Genomic DNA, 18127 nt, shown 5'->3' on the forward strand with positions numbered 1-18127 from the left:
CCGTGTTTCAACTCATGGGCCTGCATAGAACATATTGTTATAAAAAAAAAAAGACGTTTTGATTGACTTCCACTTGAACAAGCCAAACATGATGAGATTTGTAAAACAGACAGGAGTTGTTGGAAATGTTGATAAACAGCACCAAATCAAAGTTGGTATCACCGTTTCACAGATCGGCATTTTTAGACATTTAACAGAAACAACAACAACAACATATTGAGATAACTTCCGCTTTAAGATACGTTTCAAAATAGTACCATTTTCAGTCGGCAGCATGCTAAAGTGCAGTACGGACACGTTAGCGCCTCCAGCCGTGCCTAAAATGCGTTTTTAATACTTAACCACAGCTCGCAACTGTCATCATGTCATCTTCCCAAATACTAAAGGGCAACGAGTGATGCGATATAAAAAAAAGATGCTACATACTACAATGAGGCAAGCAAACGCAAATGTATAACGCCATTAAGTGTGAACTATGGACTGGAATTTCCACTTCTAACTTCACTTCACCCAGAAGGTTGACCTATTCCTTTAATCACTACAAACAAGCATGTGTAGCCCTTTTCCACAGATTGGTTTAGTTGTTCCTTAAATAAAAACGGAGCGAAATACCTCATGATTAAAAGTGTGTCGGTGAGAATCACAGTAACTGGCTTCTATAAATTGACTGGCTGATTGAACCTGAAGCCATCTTGATTCCTGACCATGCAGAACTTCATCTCTCCCTCGCTTTCTGCTTTGCTAGGTCCCAACATGACCACAATCCCAAATAGAGGAAAGTAATCCCCAGACGCTAGCAAAGCTTGCACTAATGAATGAAACACCATAAAATGTAATCTCGTCAATTTCAAGGCTCATTAAGTTGCGTAACAGACGGGGACTTTGAAAAAAATAATTGGACGAGGCGATGTAATGTGTTTTCCCCGCGTCTCTTTCCCTCGCCTCTCTTCTCCGCGGGACTTGCTGTGAATTAAAAAATGTTTTCCAGCGAGTATTAGCTGTATTCAAAGGAAAACAACTATTTATTTTATTGAACAGGCACAGTTTGCATGACTCAGTCCAGGCACTTTGATCAGTCTCCATGGTTGCGCGGCAGTCAGCCTGCCTTACTTTGTTGAGCGGGGCTACACGCATACCCAATTTTCACATCATAACCGATTTTTGAAACGTGAGAGGCCCCTGCACATTTTGAGGAAAAAAAAAAAAAAAAAAAAAAAAAACGGTACGCGGTCTTACTGCTCTAATGAGGTCTGCATCTCTGCTGACAATGGAGAATTTCCTCTCCCAAACTAGATGTCCGCCAATATATGTACCAAGATTGACCTGTAGGAGGCAGCATGATGCCACAGGGCGTTTGGACTGCCAGAAAGTATAAAGAAGAAAGAGTAGCTAGCTAGTGAGGAAGACAGTTCCATGTTCCAATTATGGAGTCTGTGGCTTGATTTGGACTACACACATAAAGAATTGATGAAGATTGAAGAACAGGTTTGGCATTTAAAGGTGAAATCAACATATTTTTTTCAAGAATATGTTCCCAACAGGCTCACTAGTTGAAAAATTCTGATAAAATCCACCCGTTTTTAGCCGTCTCAGGGGGCGGCCGTTTTGTCTCGTCTGTCAACTGAAAATGACATCACAGATGCTCAGGGCTCAGGTAACAACCAATCACGGCTCAGCTTCAGAAAACAGGTGATCCGTGATTGGTCGTTATCCGAGCCCTGAGCAAAAATGGTTGGTTAACTTTTATTCCACAAACGCAATATTAATCAGAATGCCTTGTTTCAACTAGTGGGCTTGCATAAGAACATATTCTTGAAAAAAATATACGTTGGTTGACTTCCACTTTAAGATTGGTGCTATGACTGCAGATCAGGGAGTGGAAAAATCATGCTAGCACCCTCCACCACAGGAATCAATATATTCTCAATATATAGTCGATGCAAACCTCTTTTTTACAGTTCATCATTCAAGGATGTAAATTCAGCTAAAATGTCATCATAGTTTAATTCAGTCCATTTCTCTGTACCATTCCAAACTTCACTTGTTGCAGGGCGTCAGGGGAATTCATATACTTGCATATGTCTTCCACCTCCTTGCAGCACTACAACAATAACTACTCGCCTACACCACTTCCTCTTCTTGAGTTAAACAAAAAGAGGAGGATGTAAAAAAAAAAAAATAAATAAAAATGCAGCGTGGACTTATTGATCCAGCACTGATTTAGCAATGTTTCACGATACCCTGTGGCCTTCATGGCAGTATGCTTTATGTAACAGCCAATGCAGCTCGCACAGATAAATGTGAGTTGAAGGTTTTCCACAGCAAGTGCTCGTAGCGAAGGGGTGCATACGGACTCACTCCCACTGTGGTGAGGTTGTGCAGGCTGCTTCTGAGTAGATTAAGAGGCAGCAGGAGAGTGGAGGGAGTTTTAATACGACGGCTTTTCGCGCACCCACCATACTCCGGTCGTCACCTTTTAGAGCCGGGTGAGTGGCACATCATAGTGAATGATGCGATATGTCACTGTCATGGAAACAGAACATTTTGAAGCGCCCTAACATGCATTCACTACGTTTTGAAGCCAAGGAAATCATTAAATACGATATATATATATATATATATATATATATATATATATATATATATATATATATATATATACACACACTGCGTATATATATATATATATATATACAGATATATATATATATTTTATATATATATATATATATATATGTATGTATATGTATATGGTATGAAAATATGTAACTATGCAGTTAATAAATGTCAGTTTTAAAATTTGGCCTTTAGACACCAGCACAATGAATTCAAAATACAACAGTCAAGGATGGAAGTGCAGAATGTCACTTTTAATTTAATAGGTTTAAATATAGGATTATATATTTTCTGTATAGGATTTTTTTTTACACATTATTTTTTTCAAAAAGAATCATATTATGGTGTATGTTTTTTTTTTGGTTTATTAATAACAATGTAAATACATTATAAATACATTTCTCTGACTCAAATGATACCATCCCTAAAAGATGCATGGACATTTTAAGGAGTAAGTGTCGTTGGCGTGATCTGCTTGTTTACATATGATATAAGAGTCAATTGGACTGGCCATGCGCGATCAGTGGACATGAGTGCATATTCCTCTCGATGCGCATCCCAGTCAAAGTGGACTTGAAAACGTGAAGTCTATTGTGCTTCGTTGCACTGAAAAAAAACAAAAAAAAATTAAAAAAAATCAACAAATGAGATCATTTGGGGATGGCAGCTTCCATCTAGTAAGAAAGGGACAGAGGAGGGATATAAAACCCCAGATAAGATATATTTGCATATTCTCTGAAATACAGCGGCCTTGCAGTACAGTATATGCAGAGCACATCTTTTCTTTCAAATTCATCTTGGCACAAGTCCTCATGCAGCTGCACCACAGTCGCATGCTGTGCGCGCGTGCGTGCGTGCGTGCGTGTGCGTGTACGCCTATTACCTCAATGCACCTTTTGTCCCCTGAGGCCGTTCATGACAAACGAGAGGTTCGAGTTGAATCTCGTTGCTCTCCATCACCCTCATCAGTGTAATTACGGTACAGGTTCTTCCTCCGCTTGATTAGTTTCACATCCACACGCTTGTTTGTTCTTCTCACAGCTCGTGTGTGTGTGTGTGTGTGTGTGTGTGTGTTTGTGCATTCTGCTGACAGGTGTACTGATTTGGTGGCCTGCGTGTGTGTGTGTGTGTGTTTAGAGCATTTCTCAGCTCAGTAATCTTGCTCGTCAATTCGCCGTTATAGCAATTTACACTTGGCTCGGTCCCAGAGTTGGTGAAGCAGAACGCCTCTTCCTCTTCCTGCTGCCTTGATAAGCGCGCGAGGTCCCCAACACCTCAGCGCATGGAGCATGTGTACCGTCAACTAAACGACCGCAAGTTGTGGCTTCTAGTTAGGCTTAGTTGCAACAAACTTGCTACAATCTGCCATTGTGTCAATAAATACAAATAAGCAAAGGAATTGTTTTTTTTAAAACACAGTCCTCAAACTTGATCACTACTGTCAATGACTTTCGCGTTAGCTACTTCTCAATTAATTGTCGGGTACATCCATTTGAATTGAATGAATGTTTATGTCCAGACTGACTAGGTTGTTTTTTTTTTTTTTTCTGCATTTTCTCAGAACAATATTAACTCATTCACTGCCAGACATTTTCAGATCCTCTTTTACCCCAATGTTTGAAAAAATATTGAAAAAAATATAAATCATTTCCTGGGATTGAACGGCTGGACTGTGAAAAAGACAAATAAATACGTCAATGGCAGTGAATGAGTTAAATAAGTCCATTAGATATGAATGCATTGAGGCTGCTTATTTTTCCATACGAAAAAAAAAAAAAAAATCATTAGATAATAAACGTCTTTTTTTTTCCGGTACATGTTGCATATCGAAATAATATCCGCATCGTAATCCTCAACACCCATATCGCATATTTTTCCAAAACATTAATTAAAGTCACCTTTCATATACTCTCTTAACTTTAAGGATGATGGTTGACAGGTAAAATAAAAACAACAACAGTAAACTGATAAAAATCAAATTAAAAAGGGCATTGGTGTAAAAGAGAGTAAAACTTCCAAGCTCATCCCCCTCTTCGTTCCCCTGGCACTCAATCGCAGCACGCGCCGTTGGAAATGCATTGAAAGGGTTGAATTAATAATGACGAGAGACAAGCTGAGAAAAGAGGACAAATACGATGATGCCTTCTCGATTCTTTCGGCTATTAAAGCCTTGACATGAACAAATAGGAACCTGTGGCAGAACGAATGGGGGGGAATTACAATGACGTGGTCGCTGCGACAGCCTCTGAGTCACCAAGGGCGCAAGTGCATACATTGCGCTGAAATGGAATCAGTTCCTCTCTCTTTCGTTATCCTTCCCATCCTCCAGTGTGTTCCTCGCGCGGAACCTCCCAAAAAATCTGCTGGGGAAAAAAAAAATTGGTTTCTGCTACTTTGAAGATGCCGAACACTTTTGCGCGTTCAGAAGTCTTTGATGTGGTGACATCCACCACACATATCCGTGGACCTCAGAATCTTGCTGCCTGCGCCCAAATCTTCAACACCTGCACCAAAACTTAGACCAGTTTCCAGCAGGTGTTACATCTCATCAACTTTCAGACAATCTTAAGTAATTATCTTAAGAATCAGAATGCCGACTGTTCTTCCTCCTTGCCACTCCTACTTTGCTCTATTCTTTGGTCTCCAGATGATGAGTTTTTAGTCCCAGTGCCAATGCTTTTCCAAGCAAGTCTTAAAGAGCAAGTCAACCCAAGCATATTTTTTTCAAGAATATGTTCTATGCAGGCCCACTAGCTGAAACAAGGCATTCTGATAAATATTGCGTTTGTGGAATAAGAGTTAATCCACCCGTTTTTAGCCATCTCCGGGGGCGGCCATTTTGTCACTTTTGTGAGCCCCTACTCAGGGCTCAGGTAACGACCAATCACGGCTCACCTGTTTTCTGAAGCTGAGATGTGATTGGTCATTATCTGAGCCCCGAGGGTGTGTGATGTGATTTTCAGGCGACAGAAGCGGCAAAATGGCCGCCCCCTGAGATGGCTAAAAACGGGTGGATTAACTCTTATTCCACAAACGCAATATCAATCAGAATGCCGTGGTAGAAATTCTTAATAAAATATGTTTGAGTTGATTTCCGCTTTAAGGGTAGGGGGGCGTATTGATCCTGCTCTGTCATCGCAGATCCCACCCAGACTGTTCAGTCGAAACACAAGATGACAACCAGGCGGTCAGAACGCTATTAAAATGGTCCATGTTGGTGATGAGTGGACAGATACTTTCATTCGATTGTGCGAAAGCTTTCTTCGACTTGACCGATCACTCGTTCTTTGACAAATGACGCAATCAGCTGTTGGGCTGAATTTTATATGCCGATTGTAATTTTGTTGAAAAAACGTGTGGGTTGCAGGGTAAATTTGTTTATGAGCTGCGGCCGTGAAGATGGATGGCCCATCACGGTGTTTGTAAACACATGCTCAGGGACACCACTTGAGAGAGACGGATAGCTGACGCTGAATTATTTAACAAGTGGCAGATGTGGAAGAGAAGCAAAGAGGGCAGAATGTGATGCAATCGGGCATATACTGTACTGCGGCTTGCGAAACACGTTTTCGTGGTATTTTCCGGTAAAACAATACAGATATGTTGAAAGTGTGCGTTGTCAAGAAAGGGACATTTAGTTCAAAATCAGGCACTAAATTACTGTGGAACTTCACTATTTTTGAAAAAAAAAAAAAAAAAAAAGAGATTCCCTGCATATGAACATACAGTACATGCATACATATCAGGTTGAGTGAATGTTCCCTAATTATATTGTGTTGTATTGACACAGTAGTCAGATACAGAGTTCGCAAAATTAACGCTAACCCCAAAATAAAAAAAAAATGCAGCAACCTTCCAAATTAAAAGCTCACATTTCAAAATAAGATAACTAAAGGTCACACACTAAATGAATTCTTAATGGAAACTTTGTAAAGGGGTGGGTCGGTGGAGCCGGGGCTGTGGGCCGAGTAATAAGCCATTAAATATTGTTGAAAATATGAAAGGCGACGTGGCATCAGTGGAATATGCCAACCGTAACATCAAAATAGTAAGACTTGTCTTATTTATATTCTTCATGAACGAAGAAGGAGAAGATGGAAAAGTAAACACAAATATGATACTCCATGCCTTTTCACTTTTCTAAAAGGTTCTGGCACATGGTTACACATGTTCCTGTATTTCACCATGTGATTTATTGTTGTTATCGTTATTATTATTATTATTACTACAACATTTTAAAAAGTTAAATGCATTTGCATTTTACGCAAGGGAAAACCAAAGTAGGTATTTTATCTTCAATTTTAATTTGAACTTTAATTAAATGTAATTTATATGAACTCATTCACTGCCATTGACGTATTTATTTGTCTTTTCACAGTCCAGCCATTCAATCGCAGGAACTTATTTTTTTATTTTTTTCAAACGTAGGGTACAAGAAGGTCTGAAAATGTCTGGCATGAGTTAATATGGTAAAACTTAAATTTTTCAAAATTGCCTGAGTATATGACCTGTTTTTTTTTTTTTTTTTTTTTACCCCGGCAAGAGGAAGTACGCCAACTCTGTTGGGATGTTGAATGGGATGCTAGCCCATAGTAGAAAGAACACTCATACAGGCTCTCTTCAATGAGAAGAAGACCCAACATGTTGGTTGAATGTGCATGACTTTATTACAGCCATTGCACACTTTTTGAGGTAAAAAAAAAAAAAATAGTGCTAAGCAAACGATTGCTCTTTTTCTCTCCAGAGGCAAGGATCTGGGCCTGCGGCTGGCAACAACAAAACCTCCGGAGGACAAGGTAAGCTGCATTCTCATTCCTGAGGTCAAATAAGGCACACACAGCAAACTCTAATATTAAAGTGCATTTATGATGCATCACTCGCCACACTTAGATGTTGTCACTTTATATATATTGTGTAGGTGCAGGTAAAAAAAGAGACTAAACAGGTTATTGAAACACTCTGCAACCTTGATTTTTTTTTTTTTTTTTTCCCTTGCCCCGGACAGTTTGAAAAGCATACGCTGTAGAGCAAGCCAGTAAATGATGACGACTCACTTTGTACATTTTGTTGCGTTTACACTTTTGCAGCGTAGAAAAGAAAACATGTCGCGTGTTGTTGGTGGGGCGTTCAGAAGTTATTGTGGTGGTTGAGGCGAGTTGTTTGGGAATGCTCTTTGAAGACTGCGACAGCAGTGTTTTGCACATGAAAACCATAATAGAGATTTCCGATTGCCTCCCGTTCATTAGCTCAAGCCGTGGTGGGAAAATGTTTCCATCAAGGTCCACACAAATCAACAGATGGGCCAGGTGATTTGGACGAGGTAAAAAAAAAAAAAAAAAAAAGGTAAAAGATGCTAACATTTCCATTTCGAAAATAAGGGTGATAAGAGTAAAGAACCCATCTCTGGCGGGAAAAAAAAAAAAAAAAAAAAAAATTCGAAACCAAAGCAATAATTGTGAGACTGCAGGAAGTCGTAGAGGGAATGCCAGGCAATGATTGAATGAGGCGACCGGAATAGAGTGGGAAGAAGGATAAGTCCACCAGAGTTTATAGGACATGATGGCTCATGTATTCATGATGAGCTTTTAAAGGCACACGTCCAATGATTGACAGTAACACAGGCTGAAGGACAGCTGCCATCACACACACACACTCACGCGCGCGCGCGCGCACGCACACACGTTAAGGGACCTGCGGGCTTGCCATCAGATCTGATTACAAACGGACCACAACCGAGTGTCACGTCATTGTCGACATGGCGGTGACATACAGTACACAAATTTGAAAAAGAGCTCATCTGTCACTTCCTGGTAATATGTTGTCCCCTGGAGTTCAGATTGTGTGAGTGAGAGCAGGAGAGCTGGGCCATCCATCACCAGGCTGCTGCGGCCACGCTTATTTATTTAAAATGACACTTGGTTCAGCAAAATACATTCTGCAACTATGGGACCTTTCAGCCCATGTTCCGCCGCCGCTGCTACTGCGGCGGCAGCGGCGGCGGCGGCGGCGACGGCGGCTGCCTCGTAAAGCCAATTTTACTCCCGAGTAACCTTTGTTAGAATATGTGGCCGTGCTTTACGCCGTTGTCACGAATCACTTTGAGCTAGAATGATCCGACTCAGTCGGGTAAAACAATGCAGCACACGTAAGGAGGCAAAGATGAGGTGACCCCTCAGTTTGAAATCCTCTGACGAGAATATGCACGATTGGACCGCGATTTACCGTATTTGCTCAAGCCTGTGAGGGGGGGCGACAAAAAATAATGACTTCGCCAATCGCGTTGAATGTTAAGCTCTCTGTCAATACGGCAACGCAGAAGCAAAGCAAACCACGACATGGACTGGTCGTATCTTTTGTAGCGTGCTGCAAATTCCTTAAATAATTAATTAAATCGATTTGGAATGCACAATAAGACAGATAATCACTTTATGCAAAGAGGGGGAAACAATCAGTTTGAGATTTGGTGTTTGTTTAAAAAGTCATTTGCCTATGCATACACGCACACATTTTCTGTACTTTTTTTTTTTCTTCTATTAACAGGGTTGGGAGGGTTACTCAAAGAGGAAGTCAACCCAAACATTTTTTTAATGAATATGTTCTATGCAGGCGCACTAATTGAAACACAGCATTCTGGTTAATATTGTGTTTGTGGAATATGAGTTACGCAATCAAATCCACCCGTTTTCAGTCATCTCTGGGGCGGCCATTTTGTCACTTCTGTGGACTGAAAATGACATCACAGCTGCTCAAGGCTCAGATAACGACCAATCATAGCTCAGCTCAACAGGTGAGCCTTGATTGGTCGTTAGCTGAGCCCTGAGCAGCTGTGATGTCATTTTCAGTCCACAGAAGCGTCAAAATAGCCCGAGATGGCTAAAAACGGGTGGATTTTGCTGCTTAACTCATATTTCATATCAATCATATTGCCTTGTTTCGACTAGTGGGCATGCATAGAACATATTCTTGAAAAAAATATGTTTTGGTAGACTTCCCCATTAAAAATAAATAAATCAATAAATAAAAACAAGCCACGCCCCCAAAAGCGGCAGGTCAATTCCTGGTAAATCTCATCCCCAAAAAGCCCTTAAATCACTACAGATTTTTTTTTTTGGGGGGGATGGGGGTGAATTTCAGTGCTGACATCACTTTTTACATACAGACCTATTATATAAGTGCCAATGTTCAGCCCGCTCAAGGGTCACTTTGATGTTCTCAAGTATCTCTTTAATGTTTCACCACCTTTGTATTCAGTGAATGAGGAAAGAAGAAAAGGAAAGGTATTCAGTATCCAGTATCCATGACACGTTTGTCGTCTGACCTTGACAGTTTATTTAACGCGTGAAAAGACGGAAGTGACTCTGCCTGTTTCTTATTAGAGAGATGCTCGTGGGTGGGAGGTTTTAAAAATGGGTGGGCGAGGAGAAAGGTGTTAACAACGGCTCCGGTTCTGGCTCAAACTCCAGCCCATCTCAAGCGGTTCATCTTTCCAGACAACCTCTCACAGGCTCAAGGACAGCAGCACATATGAATTTCTTCATATTTATTTGAACAGGACGTGTTCGAGGCGCGAGGCGAGACAATCGCGCCGCGTGTCCCTCAGTCACGCAGCAAGGCTGTTTGCCTCATTAGAGAAGTGCCGCGAATCACCAGGATGGGAAGGATTACTTTGCAAAAGTGACATTTGAGCCGATGGATGCGGTGGAATCGAACCTGTAGCACTTTGCCGCATCACCACTGCCCGAGGACGCACGATTGAAGTCCAACCGCTTGTCATGTCTGAGGACGTGCGCTGCTGTTGAGATGGCATTTGATCACGCATCACCTTGGTTTAATAAACACAAAACGGGGGGAGATATTCCTTGCGTTTTACATCAGGAATAGTAATCAGATGTACCGATACAAGTGGGGCAAAATACTACATTTTTTATCTGACATATTACGCATAGGACAACTTTACAACGTTATTAAAGATGCATTTCTAGTGCGAAGACACAAAAAAAAAACAAAGACAAAGGTGTGTATGTGTATGTACACAAAAGCCTTCTACGTTGTCTGCTGTGACTTTGGTCAACTCAGGCGGTGTCCAGATGTTGTCTTTTAGTCGATTTGCAGCACACCATTATGCTCCACATTGACTGTCTGGGTGCACTGATGAGTTTAAGATTTATCTCACACTGGAATAGCAAAACACAATCTCAGAGAGAACGCTGTAAGGGTTATACAATACAATACAACTTTATTTAGACAGCACATTTCATAGCAGCTACAGCTGTGTCAAAGCATAACAGCAAAATCAAAGCACTTGACATAACAGCAATGGCAATAATATACAAGTGAAAGCAATACATTAAAACACAAAACGACTAGATAGAGTAGACACCAGAAAACAGCAGGCAACTCTCAGTCTCACGTCGGATCGAAAGCCAAAGAATAGAAATGTGTCTTCATCTGTGTTCCTAATATTGTGGCCGAAGAATGTTCAAAACATGGGTGCACTGTACTTGAAGCGGAAGTCAACCCTCAGATTCAGAAAACAGGTCAGACATGATTGATTGGTCGTTGTGAGCAGTTGCGATGTCATTTTCTGGCCACAGAAGACAAAATGGCCGCCCCCAGCGATGGCTAAAAACGAGTGCATTTTGCCGCTTAACTTATATTCCCCAAACACAAAATTAATCAGAATGTTTCAACGAGTGGGCCTGCTGGGAACATATTCTTGAACAAAATATGTTTGGGGCGGCCATTTTGTCACTTCTGTCGACTGAAAATGACGTCACAACTACTGAAAAACTACTGAGCTTCTGAAAACAGGTGAGCCGTGATTGGCCGTTACCTGAGCATCTGTGATGTCATTTCCAGTCCGCAGAAGTGACAAAAGGCCTATACTATATGCCTACTGCAGATACCTGTAAAATCTACTCAAGTACAGTACGGTAAATAAGTATTTGTACTTTCCACCACTGATTATCACATTCATTATAGTCCCATCGTTTGTGTCTTTACTGTATCGGCAAGTCTGCTCGAGTAAGCGCTCCCCCTTTGTGAAAAGGCCCAGGAATGATTCAACTTAGCTCACCTTTAGAGATCAAAGTTATCCTTTTTATAAATAGATTGCAGTGGGCCCTCAGCGATGATGACCCAGTTCCCGCATCTTTTTTTTTTTTTTTTTTTCTAATTAGCTTTACTGTACTGAGTTGTTGCTGTGCTGAATTCATCTCCTGTTCACTCTTGAGAGGCATTCGCAACAAGAAGGAATTCCAAAGATCATTTTGCAGCAGCCTCTTTTTGAGCCTTTTAAACACGCCAGATTTAGCCCATAGGTTACACTTGTGCATCCACCTGAAAGCAAAGTAAAAGTTGACACAGTGTGAGCCCGCAGTAGTAATCAATACAGTTCTTCATGTGTACGTGTGTATTGATCGCTGCGGGTCTCTCTGACACACACACACACTTGCACTTCAAGGATTTTGGAGGGCGTCTGTATTCTCATGTTGACTTCCTGACTACAAATGCAAAAATTGGCTGCCTGCAACGCACATACAAGCACACTTTTGCATTCAACGCATTTTTTCACGCGATTCAACATTTGATTTGTGGGAATTTGGTATTTTTCCTTTCGAAAAAACACAATACAATATAGTCAGCCCTTGCATCCTTTTGTATGCATGTTAAAATGCGCCCACTGGTCTTTTTTCCCCATTGCGCTTTTTCCACATAAAATGCAACTCAAAGTGCTAATTGGAAGGTGAAAAAAATGGAAGTGGTTTTAGCACTCTCAAGTGAGGTTTACTGTAAAATTAAACATAAAACAAAGAGAATTACATATGGTGTGTTTAACTCATTCATTGCCAGATATTTTCAGAACCTCTTTAACCCTAAGGTTTGAAAAAATGTGAAAAAATATATATAAATAAATTACTGGGATTCAATGGCTGGACTATGAAAAGACAAATAAATACGTCAATGGCAGTGGATGAGTTAACAAAAATCGCATAACTTACGAAAATCAGCTATCAATGCTAACGCACAGCGCAAAATGATGAGCTAATAAAATTAGCACCGATATTGCGGTAGTTAACATTTTAAGAACGTATATTTGAACACAGGTGGTGTAGCAACACATGTAGAAAGATTATTTCGCAATACTCACAGGTTAATAATCTTAAGGCCTTGTGAGAAATGACTGCAGCTTCGACTTCTTCGTTTTCTACCATCATTCTATATTATGTATCTATATGTACTATATTGCCCCCTGGTGGCCAAGGCATGCACACCAGAAGGAGTAGCACAATGCCCATTGAATTAAAGCATGGAAAAAAAAATGTGTGAAACTCTTTAATGGTTTACATTCTATTTAATCATGTCATTGCTGCATGTTTTTACACACGGCACTGTAGAATGTTATTTAGTTGTCGTGTTGAAAACACGTACGTTTTTGTTGTTGTTGTTGTTTTGGCGTTTCAATTCATTTCAATGTGGAAAGAAGATTCAACATAAGAGAGATATGACTTACGACTGTGGTCATAAAGTGAATTAAGCAAAAAAAAAAAAATCACAGGTCGACCAAGAGTTGTCCCAAAGGTTCCCCTGTCCAGTAAACATACTAAATAGCTTCAGCGTTGCAATTGGCTCCACACTACAGGGACTCCCAGTATGAATAAATCACATAAAGTAGCCCCTTAAGCCGAAAAATAAACGCCCTCTCACTGTCTAAAACCTTGCATTATATTACTTGAAGACGAGTTTTGACTTTCCAAATCTGTCTCACTTATGTCAAGGTCTTGTAAGGCTTTCTTTTATGCATCTTGCCCCGCCACCCCACCCACCCCATCCCGTCTCATGGCTCAGCTGCTTTTAAAGCGGTGAAATCAATAAGAAGTCCCGCATTTCACGCCTCTCCGCAGACACTTTTTTAAACGACATTGTGAAAGACAGCCAAGCGAGCGCGGCCTTATCGTGTCACTCGTGAACACATTCCATCCACACGACTCTGGAGAAAAATTGGGGAGTCATGTCTGACGTTAGATCCTTAAAGCCGCGCATCTCCTGGTGCATGGATCCCGCCGGTTATCAACGACACTAAAAATAAATACATCCCCCGTCCTAGGAAAGTGGAGGTGAATCCAAATGGCCCCCTGACAGCCGATTTTACACGCTCATTAGGTGAAGACGGGGGCACTGATGGTTCTGCCAGAGGTAATAGGCTGATCGTCATCTTCAGAGGGAACGCGATCTGTCATTGTCACAGAGGGAGACACAGTGAGAGCTGACCTCAGGCCTTTGTCAACATGATATGCACATGAAAGTCCAAGTACGGAGGATCTTGGAACGCTACAGAAATTCAAATGCCTCCAAAATCAAACTAAGACTTGCAATGTGAATGATTTTTCAGCTTCAGTTTTGCTTTTTCATTTGTTTGTTTTTTTCGTGGCGCCAGCACGAAAACGTGTGTGATGCTAACCATAGAACCGGAAATTAAGCATATGGAGAAGGAACATCTAAGAAGAAGAAGGCGGGCCAATGTCGACAGAAAGTGGCAAAATGGCCGTCCCCTTAGATGGACAAAAATGGGTGGATTTTACTGCTTAACTCATATTCCACAAACGTCATATTAATCAGAATGACGTGTTTAGATTAATGTAGCTGCATAGAACATAATTTTGAGGTTGACGGTAATTAAAGTTTTATGATGGTGACAGGTTGAGCTTGGATCAAATGACGTCACGTTGCATCATTCCCTGTATGGACATTTTGGATTTGTTTTGTTTTTGAGAGCAGGAACAGGAAGTCAGCCACCTTCTCAGAAGTTGTTTTTTTTTTTTGTATTCTTTGGAAAAAGAATTTTGCAGATCATTACATGCTCGGGCGTCCAATATTGCGCGCTCGTTTGTATTCCAAATGAGATGTCGGCACTGGTATGTCTAGTGTTGTTATCACGATCAAGGGCCCGGCTCAATAGTCTTCTGGGGCTCCAAACAGCCGTCGTTGGACCAGTGGAAAATTCAATAGCAATTAATGTAGCTTTGGAATCGTGTCCCGACACGGTGATTAGCGAGTCGCACTTGAGCAGCAAGAAAGTAGAAGTTGTGACCAGCCGCCAGGGATCATTGGGGATTAGCAACATTGTCAATGCACAAGCAGGCTCGTTTTAATGCCCCCGTGGATTTTCAGCTTCTGCTGTTTGTTGCTCCTTAATTAGTCAGGAATGGATACTCGAACACACATGCGGCATCATCATTGTGAAACAAAAATGGTGGATGGAGGGTGATTTTCCTTGGTTGTGCTTGGTAGGGTTTCAAATTGACAGATGTTTGAACCTCAGTGGCATTTAGAGTGTAAATGTTAGCGTGCGGTGGCTTTTAAAGCCCCGGAGATCCCAGTTACACTGACGTATGCGCTCACCTCAACCAATAATGGGAATTGATGACGTGTCATTGTTGCCGAGGCAATTGCGGATTACACTTCTTGTTCGGATACGATGTGGATGTCAGATCCGTTTTCTGTGTTGGTATCAAATGTTTACACTATTCACAAAGGTTTACTTTGTGAGTAAATGTGTGCAAAAACTGTGACATCGTCCATTTTTAAACAGCTGCCCTAGATGCTACTTTGCTAATATTAAATTCGAATTTTCCCCAGGATTAATAACATATGTGTCTATCCCTGCATATAGTACATGCATATGTGGGGAAATTTTACATTACATTAAAATTAATGGGGGTAAAAAAACGTTATTTGCTCTTCTTCATTTCTTTATATTTGCAGCCTTTTTCATTGTAATGACGACGTTCAAACGGATTCACGGATTCAAACGGACATAACACTCACAGTAACATACAGGCAAGCTAAGCTTGAAAGAATTTTAAAAAAATCCATTCATTTTTGTTATGCATTATGAAAGCCAGCTTTAAAATACACACCGTGCATCTTATCCTTATATCTTATAATACAGAAATGTATTCTATGTAGAAGCATGTGTGTGTGAAGCACATCATGTGTTATTCATTTTTGCACTATGCCTCTAAATAGATAAGAAGAATATACCGTCCCTCTTGTTTTGGACTTCATTATTTTTGGATTCATTCGTTTCGCAGTTATGGCGCCTTGGTGATGATGAAATGCTATTTATCAATCGTCTTTGACCTGAGAAAAAGTGGCATTGTAAGTGAGCAATGGACATTGGACCTTTTGCCGCTATTGAAGCGTTCTTTAAGCAAAGCGACAAATGCGTTGTGTTTATGTCAACGAAGGGAACGCAACACATATAGGTCTCATCGTGCACAAATACATTTTTTTTTGGTCAACATTTTCATCGCAGTTCGCGAAATCTTTACCATTGAATGATGACATACATTAATGTGGAATGAGTTGAAGGCTGTGCTGCATGACAGCACTGTTCAATGATTCATAACTCATTCAGATGCATATAATACATTCCGCATGCGCCTTTCCCATATGTAGTCACAATTCATACATTTTGCAAACGTTCCATAAAGCCTTCAAGTGTCCCAAATGTAGAATACGACAAAATTCCGTATTGTCGAATTTTGACCATACATTGCTTCTTGGATTCGTGTTAAGCATAACAAACAGAATTCATCATTTGTGATGTAAATAAATATGATGTTCCAAATAAGTTACTGGTAGCCTTTGTGGTTTACTTGGCTAGAACTAAAGAGCAGGCAACATGGTAGGGCTGCAGCGATCGAATTTCAGAATCGATCATTTTACGCATGATCCCATCGAGTAATGTGATACAAAATGATTTTGCATGATTAAACAACAAAATACGCATGCCGGGCACATATATTATCCATCCTTCCGTTCCACTCTTTATCTGTCACTTTGAATGTACAGTATGTGGCTTTAAAAGGTAAGGCCTGGCCTGGTGAGTGACGTGGGAGTCAGAGAATTGGCGAAGAGAAGAGGAGAGTTGGCGATTGTGAGCTCAGGTTAGCAGCTGGCTGTTAACCGGCTAGCCAGTCTTACTTTGTTTATTTATGTGCGTATGATGTTTTTATTCAGCAAAGAAATTGAATGTGAACCGGTCGCTGTGTCTATCCATGACCAATTGTGGGGGTATTACGATGCTTTCTAACAGTGGTAGTTGAGACTTAATTTGTCGGTGATCGTAGACATGCTGCTGTGGTGCGGTAGTTAGTTCTGCTTTGCAGTTGGACGCATTGCACTTTTTGGTCTTTTTTAAGTGTGAAATACTCCTCAACTTTGGACATTCCACGTCTTATACATGGGCTCTCCGCCTTATTTCTCCACAAAGAGTGGAAAATGATGAAACTGCAAAGCTTTGAGTCGGATTTTTTTTTTTTTTTTTGGTAATAGAATTACTCCATTGGTCACATTTCTCCTTTCCTCCCCCCCCCCCCTCCTTCCAGACGCTTCCAAGACGGACGTCCCGGAAGACTTTGACATCGACATGGAAAACCCAGAGACTGAGAAGGCGGCCGTAGCCATCCAGTCGCAGTTCAGGAAGTTCCAGAAGAAGAAGCGCGACGAGAAGTCCTAGTTGACGGCCACTGTGACCGCACAGTGACATTTGCATGAGTCATACCTGTTTGAACTCCACTAGTAGGAGTTTGGGGGAAGGCGAAGGAATGCAATAGCCTCTTAAACACATGTCTGTGAAAGAAAAAAAAAAAACAACACTATTATTCCAGTCATATTTATTATTAATCAATTGCTGTATTTGGAAGAACGTATGAGAAACTGTGTTTTTTTTTTTTTTTTTTTCCTTGTCGTATTTGTCTCTTAGATCATTGAAGTAAGTAAGATGGGATATGTTTTCGTTCGTTCACTTCCCAGCCTCATTAGTTCCCAAATGAATCTATATCGTGTTCGTCGATGGAGCAAAAGGTTGTTTTAGAGTGAGACGATGGTTTGTAGTAAAATTAGCCTGCATCATATTCTAGCAGATGATTTCACTATACCCGCATGTACACACTGAATGAATAAAGACTGTTTGTGGAACAAGTTCCTAGTATGTGAATAGTGTGTATTTAAATTTGGAACGAAACCAGAATAGCACTGTGGTGCAGGTTTGCTGCCGGTCGGGAAACACTTTTCTTAAACAAGACTTTGCATAATGAGGTCATAGATGACAATGTACAGTGTAGCCTTTCTTCTTTACACACAAACACAAAAGGCAGGAATCTCTGTCCGGCTAACAGTTGAGCATTGAACTCCTGTTGAAACAAAACAAACAAACAAACAAACAAAATCTTGTCATTAAAAGTTGTACGAAGCATTCAGGAGAGCATATTCAAGCAAGCATGTCCGCCCAAAACTTATGATTTAAATTAATAAATACATTTAAAAAATTTTTTAAAAAAACTTATTCACTGCCATTGACAGATTTACTCGTCTTTTCACAGTCCAACCATTCAATCCCAGGAATTTATTTATATTTTTTTCAAATTTTTTCAAACGTTAAGGTAAAAGAGGGTCTGAAAATGTGAATGAGTTAAAAAAAAAAAAAAAGGAAATTAGATGCATT

The 18127-nt window shown here is 40.6% G+C and overlaps 1 protein-coding gene across 1 annotated transcript in view; it reads left to right on the forward strand.

The window, feature by feature from the left end:
- Positions 1–17604, forward strand: part of pcp4b (Purkinje cell protein 4b) — a 28859-nt gene extending 11255 nt beyond the window's left edge. The window contains exons 2-3 of the mRNA XM_086035787.1: positions 7361–7412; positions 17010–17604. Coding sequence (XP_085891913.1) covers positions 7361–7412; positions 17010–17140 — 183 coding nt within the window. The 3' untranslated portion in view covers positions 17141–17604. The remainder of the gene's footprint in view (positions 1–7360; positions 7413–17009) is intronic.
- The last annotated feature ends 523 nt before the right edge of the window (positions 17605–18127 follow it).

This window comes from Filicampus tigris, chromosome 7 (genome assembly GCF_054856515.1).
Source record: "Filicampus tigris isolate MCC_2025a chromosome 7, RoL_Ftig_1.0, whole genome shotgun sequence".
NCBI lineage: Eukaryota > Metazoa > Chordata > Actinopteri > Syngnathiformes > Syngnathidae > Filicampus > Filicampus tigris.